The 18,283-nt window shown below is 45.1% G+C and overlaps 2 protein-coding genes across 3 annotated transcripts in view; one reads left to right on the top strand and one right to left on the bottom strand.

Moving 5' to 3' along the window:
• LAMTOR2 (late endosomal/lysosomal adaptor, MAPK and MTOR activator 2) overlaps window positions 1–18,283 on the bottom strand; it is a 334,290-nt gene that overhangs the window by 168,718 nt on the left and 147,289 nt on the right. The gene's annotated exons all lie outside the window — the stretch shown is intronic.
• RIT1 (Ras like without CAAX 1) lies at window positions 1,070–12,522 on the top strand. Of its 2 annotated transcripts, XM_050755559.1 has the most exons (6): window positions 1,070–1,206; window positions 1,656–1,804; window positions 1,954–2,010; window positions 7,915–7,988; window positions 8,217–8,408; window positions 11,999–12,522. In XM_050755559.1, exons 2-6 carry the CDS (start codon window positions 1,699–1,701, stop codon window positions 12,227–12,229), a joined length of 660 nt encoding a protein of 219 aa, XP_050611516.1. In that variant the 5' UTR covers window positions 1,070–1,206; window positions 1,656–1,698; the 3' UTR covers window positions 12,230–12,522. The 2 variants fall into 2 exon arrangements, with proteins under 2 accessions (XP_050611516.1, XP_050611510.1); XM_050755553.1 differs by lacking the exon at window positions 1,656–1,804 and having other exon boundaries at window positions 1,081–1,206.

The raw sequence follows: 18,283 nt of genomic DNA, 5'->3' as shown, positions 1-18,283 counted from the left end.
CGGCCTCCCAAAGTGCTGGGATTACAGGCGTGAGCCACCGCGCCTGGCCCAGAAAGACATTTAAAAAGAACAGTGGTGGGCAGAGCTGCCTCAGAACAATTTTCCAGTGTCAGTTTTTTCTAGCACCTGTGCTACCTAGAGGGGAATATGGTTATAGTGGCTTCAGTTCTGTATTTAACTCAAGGCCGCTTAACAAGCTCTCTTTCCTGCCAGTGTGTGGTACATTTATTTAAAACAAGTTTTTTTTTTTTTTTTTGAGACGGAGTCTCAGGCTGTTGCCCAGGCTGGAGTGCAGTGGTGCGATCTCGGCTCACTGCAAGCTCCGCCTCCCGGGTTCCCGCCATTCTCCTGCCTCAGCCTCCTGAGTAGCTGGGACTACAGGCGCCCGCCACCGCGCCCGGCTAATTTTTTGTATTTTTAGTAGAGACGGGGTTTCACTGTGGTCTCGATCTCCTGACCTTGTGATCCGCCCGCCTCGGCCTCCCAAAGTGCTGGGATTACAGGCTTGAGCCACCGCGCCCGGCCTAAAACAAGTTTTTGTGTGTCTTATACGTGTTTAAAAAACATACACAGAACTCTGATTAGGGAGTGTTGTGAACATCTGGTTTTTGAGAATGAATCTGGGTTTCAATAGCCAAAGTCATTGTGACCACTCCTTTAGGAAAGTCATTTTCTGCTGTGAAGCAGTCATCCCCGGTAGACTTTATTGAAATCCTGTGTTTTAGGAGGATTTGGGGGGTGCCCCTGTCCTCACTTCCTCTCATTGCATTGGGTCAAATTAGTTTCGGGTTTTTGTGGGTTTTTTTCCACAAGCAGCAAACAACCCTGGGTAAGTTGTTAAATGTTTTTAAGTGTCCCTGAATGTCTCTTACCACGTACTCCCCTTTTGTGTAAATAATTTACTTTCTACTCCTGATTAAATACCCTTGTCTGTGAGTGCATACACCCTACGTTGGGTAGGTGACCAGAGGGCCTTCAGCGGGGAGTCCCGGAACTGGGTTTAGGGACCTGGGAGGGGAGGGAAGAGGGCGGGGCAGGCTGTGGGCGTCACAGAGTGGCCCCGCCCCTCCTTCCGCGACTGGGGAGCCGGTGGCGCCATCTTACCCGGCTGCGGGAGGGGTCACAGGTCAGTGACGGAGCCTCTGCGGGTGAAGGAAGACAAGTGGGTGACCCGACCGGCCGTGGTGTTCCAGTCCCCACTGACCGGTAGGAGCAGCAGGGCGTCGGCTTGTGAGGCAGATGGGTGGGGAGTCTGGGGGTGGAGGAGCAGCTGGGGGCCGGGAGGGGTCTCGGAGGAGAATGGGGAGGGGGCGGAACCTCCGGGTACCGCAGGCGTGAGGGGACCCCTGCGGCCTAAGGGGTCGCATCCCTTCCCAAAAGTTTCTTCTTGTCCCTACTGTGCCAGGACCTAAATTTATTTGTATCTTTTAATTTTTCTCTTTGGAAAAAGTAAAACCTGTGATGTGTCTGTCATGTGACTGAACTATCTCGGAGGGAGGGTGAAGATGTGGGGGGTTTCTTAGGGCCACCAGAAGGGGTGCAGTGGTGAGCAAGAGGGACAGGCCAGAGTATGTATGGAAAGGTAAGGCACTGGCTTGAGGGCTGTCGCCGTGGTGTCTCCATCCTGGATTAAGCATTTCCTCCTCCTTTTCTAGGTGGCTTTTCCTCGGGGCAGCCCAGGAAGGCCCCAAGAGGACAATGGATTCTGGAACTCGCCCAGTTGGTAGCTGCTGTAGCAGCCCCGCTGGGCTCTCACGGGAGTACAAACTAGTGATGCTGGGTGCTGGTGGTGTAGGGAAGAGTGGTAGGTAACATTTTCCATTTGACAGAAAGCATGGATGAAAAGTACTTAAGTGACCAGATGGGATACTTGCTATCTTGCAATGTTAATACTTAAAATTCTCTCTGTGGGTCACCTTTGTGAGGATTTGACTTTTATTTCTTCTTTTGAAGCCATGACCATGCAGTTCATCAGCCACCGATTCCCAGAAGATCATGATCCCACCATTGGTAAGCCAGATCATCACTTATGTTTCCAATTATACCTCATAAAAATATCTTAATGAATATCAATGGTTTCTAACTGTTTATATTTTGAGCTCCTGGAGTCTCATTCAGATTTATTTAGAGACAAGGGTATCAGCAATTGGTAAGCAACTGAATATTTCTTTTTTTTCAGACTTTATGTCATAATCTTTAGTCTTTTGTCTCTTACTGAACATTAATGGGACTACTCTCTTGTATTTTTTTATGGTTGCATACAGGCCACTTAACGAAGCCTTTTCTTGCTGTCACTTCTCTAAGGGAATGACTTGAGACTCACTCTTTAACTGTGAGTCAGCTGGTTTGAACTTCCACAAAAGGAAGCAGAAAAACAAGTAGAGCCAGGCTGCTGAACTCTTACAACCCCAGACATGCCAAGCCTGGACATCTTGCACTTGGAGCTCTTCATTTACTTCCGTATACCTTGAGTTCATTACATAGTGATGTCTTCTCCCATGTCTTTTTTTTCTTTTCTTTTCTTTTTTTTTTTTTTTTTTTTGAGACAGAGTCTCGCACATTCTCTGAGACTGGAGTGCAATGGCGCGATCTCTGGTCACTGCAACCTCCGCCTCCTGGGTTCAGGCAATTCTCCTGCCTCAGCCTCCTGCGTAGCTGGGATTATAGGTGCCTGCCACCACACTCGGCTAATTTTTGTATTTTTAGTAGAGATGGGATTTCACTATGTTGGCCAGGCTGGTCTCGAACTCCTGACCTCTAGTAATCCATCCGGCTTGGCCTCCCAAAGTGTTGGGATTACAGGCGTGAGCCACCGCTCCCAGCCCTCCAATGTCTTTTATAGTCTTTAACTCTTGTTGCAGAATGCTAATAGAGTAAAAAAGTCATTTTGTTTGCTTTGACTTTTTTTTTAATTGCTAGTCTCTACAAAGACTAAGAACATTACTGTCATTCCTAAACCATAAGGAAGCAGGTTTGATTCTAAGGGTTTATATCCTAATATGAAAGAAAAATGGATGTGGGAATGGGAGAGGACACAGGAAGTCAGCTGTGCTGCTGTTATTTTCTTTTTTTGGAGACGGTGTCTCGCCCTGTTGCCCAGGCTGGAGTGCAGTGGCACGATCTCGGCTCACTACAAGCTCTCCCTCCTGGGTTCACGTCGTTCTCCTTCCTCAGCTTCCCGAGTATCTGGGACTGTAGGCACCCGCCACCACCCCTGGCTAATTTTTTTTGTATTTTCAGTAAAGACGGGGTTTCACTGTGTTAGCCAGGATGGTCTCGTTCTCCTGACCTCGTGATCCGCCCGCCTGGGCCTTTTCCCAAAGTGCTGGGATTACAGGCATGAGCCACTGCGCCCGGCCATGTTATTTTCAGTATGTGACACTCTGCTATGATTCTAGTTCTCTAGGAAGGATTTCCATTGGGTCAAGCATCTGCTGCTCTGTTTCCCACAAAGCCAATAATGTTTTGTGGTGGCCCAGCTTTTGTATGGTTATTTCATACAGCAGGTGATTCCAGGGATGGGAAAAATAGAAAAAAATCTTGACTTTTTCATGTACTATATCAAATTTAGAACATTGTTCAGAGATTCAGGCTGGGTGCAGTGGCTCACGCCTATAATCCCAGCACTTTGGGAGGTCGAGACGGGTGGATCACCTGAGGTCAGGAGCTTGAGACCAGCCTGGCCAACATGTTAAAACCCCATCTCTACTAAAAATACCAAAACTAGCTGGGCATGGTGGCGGGTGCCTGTAATCCCAGCTACTGTGGAGGCTGAGGCAGGAGAATTGCTTGAACCCAGGAGGCGGAAGTTGCAGTGAGCCGAGATAGCACCATCGCACTCTACCCTGGGGGACAAGAGCGAGACTTTGTCTCAAAAAAAAAAAAAAAGAACATTGTTCAGAGATTCAAATTATGGTGGGAGTACTAGGAATAAAATGAATTTAGGGCTTATGATAATTTACTTGAGAATTCCAGAAGCATCTTTTCCTTTCTTTTTTTTTTTTTTTTTCTCGACACAGTCTCACTCTGTCGCCCAGGCTGGAGTGCAGTGGTGTGATCTCGGCTCCCTGCAAGCTCCGCCTCCCAGGTTCATGCCATTCTCCTGCCTCAGCCTCCCGAGCAGCTGGAACTACAGGCGCCCACCACCACACCCGGCTAATTTTTTATAGTTTTAGTAGAGACAGGATTTCACCGTGTTAGCCAGGATGGTCTCTATCTCCTGACGTCGTGATCCGCCCACCTTGGCCTCCCAAAGTGCTGGGATTACAGGCGTGAGCCACCGCACCTGGCAGCATCTTTTCTTTCTTTAAAGTAAAATTCAAATACTCGTCTCCTGTAAGAGTTATCTGTTTTAATTTTCCCCCAGTTAACTACTCTCCTGGCAATATTGTCTAATTCAATAGCAAATACTTATGTCTCCTGAGTTTCTATTATGTGCCAAGCACTGCTTACCCTCAGGGTACAGTGGTGATCAAAAAGATGAGGTTTCTGTTCTTGAATTTATAATTTATTGCATTTGGTTTCAGGCTCTGACTGTAAAGTCAGAAAAACTTTACATTGTAACTGGTAGAGATATAAAAGCATACGAGGCTGGGCACAGAGGCTCATGCCTGTAATCCTGAACCTGTAATCCTGAGCCTGTAATCCTGTAATCGAAGCACTTTGGGAGGCCAAGGCACCTGAGGTCAGGAGTTCAAGACCAACCTGGCCAACATGGTAAAACCCCATTTCTACTAAAAATACAAAAATTAGCTGGGCGTGTTAATGCTGCTGTAATCCCAGCTACTCAGGAAGCTGAGGTGGGAGAATTCTTTGAACCCAGGGGGCAGAGGTTGCAGTGAGCCAAGATTGCACCACTGTACTCCAGCCTGAGCGACAGAGTGAGACTTTGCCTCAAAAAAGTATATGAATGTGTGCATATGTATATGTAAATTATATACACAAGCACATGTGTATGTGTAACTAAAGTATTATGAAACTTTACCTCACTACATCTGGTGCACTCTGATATTTTCTTGAGACAAGGTCTTACTCTGTTGCCCAGGCTGGAGTGCAGTGTTATGATCTTGGCTCACTGCAGCCTGGACCTCCTGGGTTCAAATGATCCTCCCACCTCACCCTACCAAATACCTGGGACTACAGGCATATGCCACTACACCCAGCTAATATTTTTGGTTTTTTAGTAGAGATGAAGTCTCGTTCTATTGCCCAGGCTGGTCTCGAACTCCTGAGCTCAAGTGTTCGTCCCACCTCGATCTCCCAAAGCGCTGAGATTACAGGTGTGAGAGCCACCGTACCTCACCCACTCTGGTATTTTCTTTCTTTCTTTTTTTTTGAGACGGAGAGTTTCGCTCCTGTTGCCCTGGCTGGAGTCCAGTGGCGCAAGCTTGGCTCACTGCACCCTCCGCCTCCCAGTTCAAGCAATTCTCCTGCCTTAGCCTCCCAAGTAGCTGGGATTACAGGTGCCCGTGACCAAATCCAGATAACTTTTTCTATTTTTAGTAGAGATGGGGTTTCACCACATTGGCCAGGCTGGTCTTGAACTCCTGACCTCAGGTGATCCACCTGCCTCAGCCTCCCAAAGTGCTGGGATTACAGGTGTGAACCACTGCGCCCGGCCTGGTATTTTCTATTTTTATTTAGGTTTCTGCTTGTTTATTTTAATGCTGGTCCCAACCCATTAAGTAGATTTCACAACTCACTAATCCTAATGAATAATTGAGAAGCATTGATTTAATGAGCTCTTCCTGAGGACGAGTCTGAAGCAGGAATTCAAGAAATAATGTTAAAAGGAAATACATTGAGATGTAAGCAGCAGTTGTTAAGTGAATGAAATATTGAGTGTTTTTTTCTCTTTTTAGTTTTCTATATTTTCCAAGGTTACTTTAGTAATATGCATAAAGAAATTTGCTTTCAGAAAAGAGAAATTATGAAACAGTGGATTATTTAGAAAACAGTCAATTAGACCGGGTGTGGTGACTCATGCCTGTAATCCTAACACTTTGGGAGGCTAAAGCAGGTGGATCATTTGAGGTCAGGCGTTCAAGAGCAGCCTGGCCAACATGGTGAAACCCCGTCTATACTAAAAACACAAAAATTAGCCGGGCAGTAGTGGCATGTGCCTGTAATCCCAGCTACTCAGGAGACTGAGGCAGGAAAGTCCCTTGAGCCTGGGAGGCAGAAGTTGTGGTGAGCCGAGATCATGCCACTGTACTCCAGTCTGGGTGATAGAGTGAGACCCTGTCTCAAAAAAAAAAAGAAAGAAAATAGTGAATTATGTATTTTTTTCCTTTTTTTATAGTAATGAGGAGGAAGTATAACACATGGTTAATAATGCTTTTCAGTTCAGCAATCTTGGGTTTTAATCTTCGTTCTGTCGCTAATTAACTGTAATTTAGAGAAGACATTAATATTTTCGAGTTGAATTTTCTTTAGCTGTAAAATGGAGGTAATAATGCCTACTTCATTGGATTATTGTGATTATTGAAGAATTAATATATGTAAGTTACTTAGTATAATGGTAGATAATAACTTTTTTTTTTTTTTTGAGATGGAGTCTCGCTCTATCACCCAGGCTGGAGTGCAGTGGCCGGATCTCAGCTCACTGCAAGCTCCGCCTCCCGGATTTATGCCGTTCTCCTGCCTCAGCCTCCTGAGTAGCTGAGACTACAGGCGCCTGCCACCTCGCCCGGCTAGTTTTTTGTATTTTTTAGTAGAGACGGGGTTTCACTGTGTTAGCCAGGATGGTCTCGATCTCCTGACCTTGTGATCCGCCCATCTCGGCCTCCCAAAGTGCTGGGATTACAGGCTTGAGCCACTGCGCCCGGCCGATAATAACTATTTAATAAATGATAAGGTTGCTTTTCAGGCCTCATGTTTTTTGTTTTTTTTTTTTTCCCCTAAGAGATGGGGTCTTGGCTGGGTGCAGTAGCCCACACCTGTAATACCAGCACTTTGGGAGGCCAAGGCAGGAGGATTGTTTCAACCCAGGAGTTCGAGACTAGCCCGGACAACATTGCAAAACCCTATGTCTACCAAAAATACAAAAATTAACCAGACATAGGGCCCAGCGCGGTGGCTCACGCTTGTAATCCCAGCACTTTGGGAGGCCGAGGCGGGCGGATCACAAGGTCAGGAGATCGAGACCATCCTGCCTAACACAGTGAAACCCCGTCTCTACTAAAAATACAAAAAAATTAGCCGGGCGTAGTGGTGGGCACCTTTAGTTCCAGCTACTCGGGAGGCTGAGGCAGGAGAATGGCATGAACCCTGGAGGCGGAGCTTGCCGTGAGCCGAGATCACACCACTGCATTTCAGCCTGGGTGACAGAGCGAGACTCTGTCTCAAAAAAAAAAAAAAAAAAATTAGCCAAACATGGTGGTCGCATGCCTGTAGTTCCAGCTACTTGGGAGGCCGAGGTGGGAGAATCACTGGAGCCTGAGAAGTCAAGGCTACAGTGAACCGAGATCGCACCACTGCACTCCAGCCTGGGTGACAGTGAGACCCTGTCTCAAGAAAAAAAAAAAAAATGAGCTCTTGCGGTGTTGCCCAGGCTGGTCTTGGACTCCTGGGCTCAAATAATACTCCTGTCTCAGCCTCCCAAGTACCTGGGATTATAGGCAGTCACCACTGTGTCCAGCTGGCCTGAGAAAGACATCTTCTCAGAATCCTTTTTTAGCTTAGAATTGTAGGCGAAATCTTCAGCTATGAATAAATTACATCATCACCTATGTGGAAAAGAAAAAACTTCAGTTGAAGACTCAGTTTATGTATCAGTGGATTTAGCATGCTTCCTGAGCAAATGTGGGCATTTAACGAATTTGGATGCAATGTACTACTCTGTAAGATGAATTTTAAATAGGCATTTCTTCCTGCATTTATGACTTTATAGTACACCTTTCTTCCCTCCTGTAGAAGATGCTTATAAGATCAGGATCCGTATTGATGATGAGCCTGCCAATCTGGACATTTTGGATACAGCTGGACAGGTATTAAATCCCAGAATGTTATGAGTAAAGGCTTTTTTACTCTAGTAAAGGGGAGGGGAAGGCCTACGCAGAGAAGATCACTAGTTTATCTCTCTTAATTTTTCATGCACTCTGACTCAGGATAGCAGGTAATGGACATACATTTTCTTTAATCTGAAAGAAATAGCTAATTATGTGTGTAGTAGCGCTAGAATGCGTCAATACATAATGATCCTTGTTTCCCTCTAGGCGGAGTTTACAGCCATGCGGGACCAGTATATGAGGGCGGGAGAAGGGTTTATCATCTGTTACTCTATCACGGATCGTCGAAGTTTCCATGAAGTTCGTGAGTTTAAACAGCTTATTTATCGAGTTCGACGTACTGATGATACACCTGTGGTTCTTGTGGGAAACAAGTCAGACCTCAAACAGCTAAGACAGGTGAGGATAGAGAAGAAAATAGTGTCTATAATCTTACACAATCAGTCATTTTTGTTTCTTGGCTTACAGATTCTTGACTTGGCTTACAGATTTTTTTGCCTTAAAATAGAAAATCAGGCTGGGTGAGGTGGCTCACGCCAGCACTTTGTGGGGCCAACGTGGGCAGATTGCTTAAGGTCAGGAGTTTGAGACCAGCCTGAGCAACATGGCGAAACCCCATCTCTACAAAAAATACTAAAAAACATAGCTGGGCATAGTGGTGCATGCACATGTGGTCCCAGCTGGTTGGGAGGCTGCGGTGGGAGGATCCCTTGACCTGGGGTGGTGGAGGTTGCAGTGAGGTTGAGGCTACAGCTCACTGCAGCCTCTATCTTCCCGCTCAAGCGATCTTCCCAATTCAGCTTTGAGGGTAGCTGGGACCATAGGTGTGTGCCACTACTCCCTGCTAATTGTTTTTACTTTTTGTGGAGACAGGCTCTCACTATGTTGCCCAGGCTGATCTTGAACACCTGGACTCAAGTGATCTTCCTGCCTTGGCCTCCCAAAGTGTTGGGATTACAAGTATGAGCCACCACACCTGGCTGGAAGTAGTTTGATAGTTGTCAAATTCATAATGCTTCTCTGTTAATCTCCATTGGAAAACAGTCTTAGCAATTTGTATATAACATGTTCATTGCAAGTCTATTTATGGTAGCAGAAACAGTCTAACCATCCAAAAGTAGAAATTATGGCATATCCTTAACTAGATGTATCAATTATGGGCTCCTAATAGTTTTCAGTATTTTAGTGTAAGCGTATATCTCTTTCCCTTCCTTTGTGTTTCTTTTTCTTTTTTTTTTTTTTTTTTTGAGACGGAGTCTCACTCTGTTGACCAGGCTGGAGTGGTGCAGTGGCGCAATCTCGGCTCACTGCAACCTCCTCCTCCTTCTGGGTTCAAGCGAGTCTTCTGCCTTAGCCTCCTTAGTAGCTGGGATTACAGGTGCATGCCACCATGCCTGGCTAATTTTTGTATTTTTTTTTTTTTTTTTTTTTTTTTTTTTTTTGACGGAGTCTCGCTGTGTCTCCCAGGCTGGAGTGCAGTGGCGTGATCTCGGCTCACTGCAAGCTCCGCCTCCCGGGTTCACGCCATTCTCCCGCCTCAGCCTCCCAAGTAGCTGAGACTACAGGCGCCCGCCACCACGCCCGGCTAGTTTTTTGTATTTTTAGTAGAGACGGGGTTTCACCATGTTAGCCAGGATAGTCTCGATCTCCTGACCTCGTGATCCACCCGCCTCGGCCTCCCAAAGTGCTGGGATTACAGGCTTGAGCCACCACGCCCGGCCAATTTTTGTATTTTTAAGTAGAGACGAGGTTTCACCATGTTGGTCAGGCTGGTCTCAAACTCTTGACCTCATGATCTGCCCACCTTGGTCTCCCAAAGTGCTGGGATTACAGGTATGAGCCACTGTGCCCAGCTTTCTTTCTTTTTTTTTTTTTTTTAATTTTTATTTTAATTTTGTTGTTTTGAGATGGAGTCTCACTCTGTTGCCCAGGCTGGAGTGCAGTGGCGCAATCTAGGCTCACTGCAGCCTTTCTGACTCCTGAGTTCAAGTGATTCTCCTGCTTCAGCCTCCTGAGTAGCTAGGATTACATGCACCCTGCCACCACATCCAGCTAATTTTTGTATTTTAGTAGAGATGGGGTTTCAACATGTTGGCCAGGCTAGTCTTGAAATCCTGACATTACGTGATCCACCCACCTTGGCCTCCCAAAGTGCTGGGATTATAGATGTGAGCCACCGTGCCCAGTGTTTTTTTGTTTTGTTTTGTTTTGTTTTTTAGACAGAGTTTCACTCTTATCACCCAGGCTGAAGTGCAGTGGCATGATGTTGGCTCACTGCAACTTCTGCTTCCTGGGTTCAAGTGATTCTCCTGCCTCAGCCTCCCAATTAGCTGGGATTGCAGGCACCTGCCACCACACCCAACTAAGTTTTCTATTTTAGTAGAGATGGGGTTTCACCATGTTGGCCATACTGGTCTTGAACTCCTGACCTCAGGTCATCTGCCTGCCTGTCTCAGCCTCCCAAAGTGCTGGGATTACAAGCATGTGTGACCACACCCAACTTTTTTTTTCTTGAGACAGGGTCTTGCTCTGTCACTGAGGCTGGAGTGCAGTGGCGCAAACACAGCTCACTGCAGCCTTGCCTTGACCTCCTGGGCTCAAGCAATCCTCTTACCTCAGCCTCCTGAGTAGCTGGGACCACAGGTGTATACCACTACATCCAACTAATTGTTTTTTCCTTTTTTTTTTGAGACGGAGTCTGGTTCTGTTGCCCAGGCTGGAGTGCAGTGGCGCAATCTCAGCTCACTGCAAGCTCCGCCTCCCAGGTTTAAGCGATTCTCCTGCCTCAGCCTCACGAGTAACTGGGATTACAGGTGCCCAACACCATGCCCAGCTAATTTTTTTTTTAGTGGAGACAGGGTTTTGCCATGTTGACCAGGCTAGTCTCGAACCCCAGACCTCAAGTGATCCACCTGCCTCAGCCTCCCAAGGTGTTGGGATTACAGGCGTGAGCTGCTGCACCCAGCCCCAGCTAAATTTTTAAAAATTTTGTAGAAACAGGGTCTCACCATATTGCCCAGGTTGGTCTCAAGCTCCTGGGCTCAAGCAATCCTCCCACCTCAGCCTCCCAAAGTTCTGGAATTACAGGTGTGAGCCACCAAGTCCCGCCTCTTTATCTTTCTTAAAATAAAAAGTATGGGGAAAACTAAGGTTGTGTGTTTGATATCTATAACTATTCCCTGTTCCAAAAAGTATCTTAAAAATAGACTACACTTTGGGAGGCCGAGACGGGCGGATCACGAGGTCAGGAGATCGAGACCATCCTGGCTAACACGGTGAAACCCCGTCTCTACTAAAAAATACAAAAAACTAGCCAGGCGAGGTGGCGGGTGCCTGTAGTCCCAGCTACTTGGGAGGCTGAGGCAGGAGAATGGCGTAAACCCAGGAGGTGGAGCTTGCAGTGAACTGAGATCCGGCCACTGAACTCCAGCCTGGGCGACAGAGCAAGACTCCGTCTCAAAAAAAAAAAAAAAAAATAGACTAGAGATTGGGCTCAGTGGCCCATGCCTGTAATCCCAGTACTTTGGGAGGCCGAGGTGGGCAGATCACTTGAGGTCAGGAGTTTGCTACCAGCCTAACCAACATGGAGAAACTCTATCTCTACTAAAAATACAAAGTTAGCCAGGTGTGGTGGCGCATGCCTGTAATCTCAGCTACTTAGGAGGCTGAGGCAGGAGAATTGCTTGAAGCCAGGAGGCCAAGGCTGCAGTGAGCCACAATCACGCCATTGCACTCCAAGCTGGGCAACAAGAACGAAACTCCATCTCAAAAAAAAAAAAAAAGTAGACTAGAAATAGAATCTTATCATTTGAAGGCAGAAGAAACCTTAGAAGTAATCTAGCCTCCTAAAATTGCAAAAATTAGTGCCATATGCTTGAACACCTCCAGAGTTGAGAAGCTTTCTTTGTGTTAAGGTGGTGGTGCATTCAGGTTTTTGGACAATTTAATTGTTTTTCATCATTACTTTTTCTCACATTTTGCCTTTAAAGGTCACCAAGGAAGAAGGATTGGCCTTGGCCCGAGAATTCAGCTGTCCCTTTTTTGAGACGTCTGCTGCATACCGCTACTATATTGATGATGTTTTCCATGCCCTTGTACGGGAGATACGTAGGAAAGAAAAGGAGGCAGTACTGGCTATGGAAAAAAAATCTAAGCCCAAAAACAGTGTATGGAAGAGGCTAAAATCACCATTCCGGAAGAAGAAAGATTCAGTAACTTGAAGAGAAGATGGGAAGTGTTTATCTGTGAACTGCAGTGCTGTATCAAAGCAGTCCAGTAACCTGCAGTGCTGAGCATGGTGCTTGCTCTTTCTCCTAACTGATAAGAGGGACATGCCTACTAGGAGTTTTTAGTGATGTGGTATTTGAAGTATTGTCTCTTAGTTAAGTATGATTTATTAACCCAGTGGAGCACTGTCTGCTTTTAAATCGTCACATTAGAATTTGATCTACCAATGTTTTGGGTTCTGTTGCGCTGATATTAATTAATGTAAATTTGTTTATACCCAGGAGAATATGTATACCATGTGTGTTTGACTAAGTTCACAAGGGAAGTTTTTGGCTCTGCACTCCACATTATCCTTCAATTTCAATTTCCTGGGACTATCCCAGAGAAAGACCTCAGTCTCTTCTATTCACATTATGCTTCCTAGAGACTGAACAAAAGTCATGTAGGGAAATTGGGGCTAAGGAGATCAATGCCAGATTTCAGCAGATACCTGTGGGGCTGACACCTGTTGCAGACTATGGAGTGGTGAGATTTGGGGAAGTTGGGCTATATGTTTGCAGAAAGGTAGGTTCAGAACAATATTCTCAATACAAGCTTGGCTTTTCTAAGAAGTACACATTTGGCCCAAATGCACCGGGATGAGTGAGAACAGCCAGAAGCATATAAAATGTGATGAAGGTTTCTCCCGGGAACCTTATTTTACACTTCATTTCAGGGTTTTCTTTTTTTACCTTCAAAGGTAGACATTTTGGAAATCATAACTGTATTACTTTTTTTTTTTTTTTTTTTTTTTTTTTTTTGAGACGGAGTCTGGCTCTGTCGCCCAGGCTGGAGTGCAGTGGCGCGATCTCGGCTCACTGCAAGCTCCGCCTCCCGGGTTCACGCCATTCTCCTGCCTCAGCCTCCCGAGTAGCTGGGACTACAGGCGCCCACAACCGCGCCCGGCTAATTTTTTGTATTTTTAGTAGAGACGGGGTTTCACCGTGGTCTCGATCTCCTGACCTTGTGATCCGCCCGCCTCGGCCTCCCAAAGTGCTGGGATTACAGGCGTGAGCCCCCGCGCCCGGCCCATAACTGTATTACTAAATGTGTTTAATCAGAATTCATAGTTGGATCAGCCATTGCCTTGTACAGGTTTATTTTTTCCCCATAGATGCACACGCCGACACATTTATATTAATTGCTTCCTCCTACGTTGTGCTCTGTAAAAGAACTACAGCTGGCAAGATGTGTTTTCGGCCCCTCATCACTGATTGCATTTTCCATACAGAAGAGACATCAGGGATTTGGGTAAAACTGTGTGTGTGCCTCCTTTACGTGGACAATCACTAGACTCAGTGCTCTGAGAAAATGCTATTTCTGTTTAATGGGTCAGTCTTAAAGCTTTAAAATTCACATAGGTGGAGTTTCTCATCTGAAGATTTCCTTACGAGGACTTTGCTAAGTTCACCTCAGGGTTATCTGAGCCTTGACTAAGTTTATCCTAAGGGAATACCACTTTGCTCCCTGTGCATAGTTTAGGAACTGTAGTCCGAGGAAGAAACAGTTAAATATTGTTAGTGAGTTCTCTGTTTTAAGATCAGGACTGTTTTGATATCTGACCTTGTTATATGTGGTGAGTAAATGCAAAAATGCTAAGAGTCATGCATCATATATTGAATATTAAATGTCACTGAAGCAATGTTTGTGTCTACTAGAAACATAAGATGACTTGTGTAGCACCTCTTTATAAGCACACAGCTCATCTTAGTATTTTCCATTTTTATTAGAGGAAGTTGGACAGAGTTGTGTTTTTCTTTGTAAACTAATGATAAATATTCTAGATTTTTTAAAAAAGTGACTGTTAGAACTTTTTTAGCTCTGAGTAGTGGTCCCTTTTTAAACTCCTGGAAACATTTTTGTTACCAAATAAATCATGTTTTATGGTACTCAGCCATCCAAAAGTGAAAGACCTAGAATTTGATTCTGTGCAGGACAAAAATCTCACAGGAACTGTAGCACTTTGGAAAAGCATCAAAGTAGAAAAGAAATACAGTGCAATTCTATTATGAGAATGTTTTACATTTAAACTGGTTTAGCACCTTTTAAGTTTAAAGCCCATAGCTTCTTATTACTAGTGACCTGGGGAAGGAATTATTAGCATTAAGCAATATATATATATATGTATATATATATATATTCTGTTTGTTTGTTTGTTTTTTCTTTTTTTTAATGAGATGAGGTTTCACTATGTTGCCCAGGGTGATCTCGAACTCCTGGGCTCAAGCAGTCCTCCCAATATGCTGGGATTACAGGCATGAGCCACCACCTAGCCCAAGCAAGAAATTGACACTATGTAATTATTTAAGGTAGTCTAGGCAGTAGAAAACATTGCCAGAAGGATAGAAAGGAATTTGGATTATATATAAGGAAAATAACAAATTGGTGTTTTTAAGACTATCACTGTCATATATTAGATCCTTGTATTAGTCCATCCATTAATATTAGTTCTATTTGCGGTGCTAGGTAGTTTGACAGGTATGATATGCATAAGTCATAGCTCTATTCTTAGTGTCATAAAGTGTAGCTAATTTATAAGCTCTAAGGAAACAGCTTTATCCAATTTGAGGGCATTAAAATTACTGCCTAGAACTTTGAAAAGAGAAAAATTCAGGGATAAGTTGAAAGGCACTGGAACTGTTTCTACCCATACCAGACCAGTAAATTATAAGATCCAGATGTTAGTATCTAGAATTAGCTCTTTAGAATTCAGAGGGGACATATGTTTTGACTTCATCATATATTAGCAAGAATTGGTCTACTGTGATGTTTGGGGAGGAGGAGGGGGAAATTATTTTTAATGCACTTGTATGTGAAGACAGTTTGTATGACATAATACAAAACTTTTAAACAACTTGGGCTTTCCTTTGCTTACCTATCAGTGGGTAGAATTTTTGGAATCATTGCAAAAGAGTTGTTTTAAGAAAAACATAACTATGAGATGTGATATTCTGGAAAATATGAATTCAAAAAATTTGAGTGCCCACCATGAACAAAACACCCATGTCAAGTGCTAGGGAGCATGCCATGGAATCCCCCTTCATTTGAAGAGATTACCTCTTGGGAGGGGACAGGAAAAACACATATGGATAATGACAGCACATTTGCTACCTGATCAGGGATTACTTAAAGTTGTTATAAGTAAATACACTAAATAAGAAGTGAAAGAATGATAATTTTTTACATGAAGGTCATTTAATCTCCATTACTGTAAATGGCCACTAGTGGAGAGGGCCTAGTTTGGACGTTAAACAAATGGATTTTTTTGTTTTGAGACAGTCTTACTCTGTCGCCCAGGCTGGAGTGCAGTGGTGTGATCTGGGCTCACTGCAGCCCCTGCCCCCTGGGTTCAAGTTATTCTCCCACCTCAGCTTCCTGAGTAGCTGGGATTACAGGTGCACACTACCACGACCAGGTAATTTTTGTATTAGAGACGGTTTCGCCATGTTGGCCAGGCTGGTCTCGAACTCCTGACCTCTCGAACTCCTGACCTCTCGAACTCCTAACCTCAAGTGATCCACCCACCTTGGCATCCCAAAGTGCTGGGATTATAGGTATGAGTCACTGCACCTGACCCGTCTTTGGTTTAAAAAAGACAGTGTCGGCCGGGCGCGGTGGCTCAAGCCTGTAATCCCAGCACTTTGGGAGGCCGAGACGGGCGGATCACGAGGTCAGGAGATCGAGACCATCCTGGCTAACACGGTGAAACCCCGTCTCTACTAAAAAATACAAAAAAGTAGCTGGGTGAGGTGGCGGGCGCCTGTAGTCCCAGCTACTTGGGAGGCTGAGGCAGGAGAATGGCGTAAACCCGGGAGGCGGAGCTTGCAGTGAGCTGAGATCCGGCCACTGCACCCCAGCCTGGGCGGCAGAGCAAGACTCCGTCTCAAAAAAAAAAAAAAAAAAAAAGACAGTGTCCCTCTGTCTGCTAGGCTACAGTGCAGTGGTGTGATCATGGCTCACTGTAACCTTGAACGCCTGGGTTTAAGGTGATCCTCCTGCCTAAGCCTCTTCAGTAGCTGGGACTACGGCACATGCCACCATGCCATGCCAAATTTTTACATATTTTGTAGAGGCGGATCTCGAACTGGCCTCAAGCGATCCTCCTGCCTCAGCCTTCCGAAGTGCTGGGATTACAGGCTTGAGCCACCTCACCTGGCCCAGGAGTGGATTTTTATGTCTTCCTTATTATTTAAGTGTTTTTTTTTTTTTTTGAAACAGAGTCTCACTGTCACAGGCTGGAGTGCAGGGATACCATCTTAGCTCAGTGCAGCCTCCGCCTCCTGGGTTCAAGTGATCCTTGTGCCTCAGCCTCCCAAGTAGCTGGGATTACAGGCATGCACCACCACGCCTGGCTAGTTTTTTGTATATTTAGTACAGACAGGGTTACACCATGTTGGCCGGGCTGGTATCAAACTCCTGGCCTCAAGTGATCCGCCTTCCTCGGCCTCCCAAAGTGCTGGGATTGCAGGTGCGAGCCACTGCACCCTGCCTATTTAACATTTTTGAATGGTCAGTAACTGTCAGTGTCCACTAGAAACAGGCACTGGAGGAATGGCATTCCATTTTTCCTTCTCTCTCTCTTTTTTTTTTTTTACTTAATTTAAAAAATCGTTCCCCTGGCTGGGTGTGGTGGCTCCCACCTGTAATCCTAGCACTTTGGGAAGCCAAGGCAGGTGGATCACGAGGTCAGGAGTTCAAGACCAGCCTGGCCAAGATGGTGAAACCCCTTCTCTACTAAAAATACAAAAATTAGCTGGGTGTGGTGGTGGGTGCCCGTAATCCCAGCTACTCAGGAGGCTGAGGCAGAGAATTGGAATCGCTTGAACCCGGGAGGCAGAGGTTGCGGTGAGCTGAGATTGTGCCATTGCACTCCAGCCTGGGAGACAGAGCAAGAATCCATCTCGAAGAAAAAGAAAAATCGTTCCCTTTGATTAAATTACTCATACTTAATGGCATTCCATTTTCTAATGTAACCTCTGTTCGAATAGGTAATGGAATTTCAGATGAAGTATTTATTAGCCTCTTTCATGCATTAAGCACTGTTTTAAAGAGCTATGAGGGATTCAGTGGAATATAGAATATGGGCTGGCATGGTGGCTCAGGCCTATAATCCTAGCACTTTGGGAGGTGGAGGCGGGCAGATTGCCTGAGCTCAGGAGTTCGAGACCAGGCTGAGAAACATGGTGAAACCCCGTCTCTACTGAAATACAAAACAAAACAAAAAAAATTAGCTGTGCATGGTGGCCCACACCTGTAATCCCAGCTACTCGGGAGGCTGAGGCACAAGAATCACTTGAACCCAGGAGGTGGATGTTACAGTGAACCAGGATTGTGTCACTGCACTCCAGCCTGGGCAATGGTGAGACTCTATTAAAAAAAAAAATGTATATGTATACACACAATATATATTATTACATGTATATTACATATATACACAAATATATATATATATTATCCCTACTCTGGAGCTTAGATAAAATTTGTATGTATAAAACAACTAGAGATCAGTCTTAAAGTAGTAAGTCATATGCTTCAAACTGGAAATGTTATAGGAATTCGGAAAGGAAGGAATTAGTAAATTTAGTAGACTCCTAATAAGTCATTGATAATGTTACGCCTTTTCCAAATTCTTATAGAAATTTGAAATATTGCCAGGCGTGGTGGCTCATGCCTTGTGATCCCATCACTTGGGAGGCTGAGGCAGATGGATCACTTAAGGTCAGGAGTTCAAGACCAGCCTGGTCAACATGGCGAAACCCTGTCTACTAAAAATACAAAATTAGCCGGGTGTGGTGGCATGCGCCTGTAATCACAGCTACTCAGGAGGTTGAGGCAGGAGAATCGCTTGAACCCAGGAAGAGGAGGTTGCAGTGAGCCAAGATTGTGCCACTGCACTCCAGCCTGGGCAACAGCAAGACTCCATCTCAAAAAAAAAAAAAAAAAAAGTTTCCAATCAACTTTTGTTTTTTAAGTTCAGTCTCCACAGAGACTATCAAAAATTGCCAATG

The sequence above is a fragment of the Macaca thibetana genome, chromosome 1 (genome assembly GCF_024542745.1).
Source record: "Macaca thibetana thibetana isolate TM-01 chromosome 1, ASM2454274v1, whole genome shotgun sequence".
Lineage (NCBI taxonomy): Eukaryota > Metazoa > Chordata > Mammalia > Primates > Cercopithecidae > Macaca > Macaca thibetana.
This window is presented reverse-complemented; position numbering and strand designations above follow the sequence as displayed.

Bases quoted from the DNA above. Each gene is read 5' to 3' on its own strand.
- RIT1 (XM_050755559.1), top strand. From the start codon at position 1,699: ATGGATTCTGGAACTCGCCCAGTTGGTAGCTGCTGTAGCAGCCCCGCT. The intron at 1,805-1,953 runs GTAGGTAACATT...CTTCTTTTGAAG, and splicing joins TGGTGGTGTAGGGAAGAGTG to CCATGACCATGCAGTTCATC. The intron at 7,989-8,216 runs GTATTAAATCCC...GTTTCCCTCTAG, and splicing joins TTTTGGATACAGCTGGACAG to GCGGAGTTTACAGCCATGCG.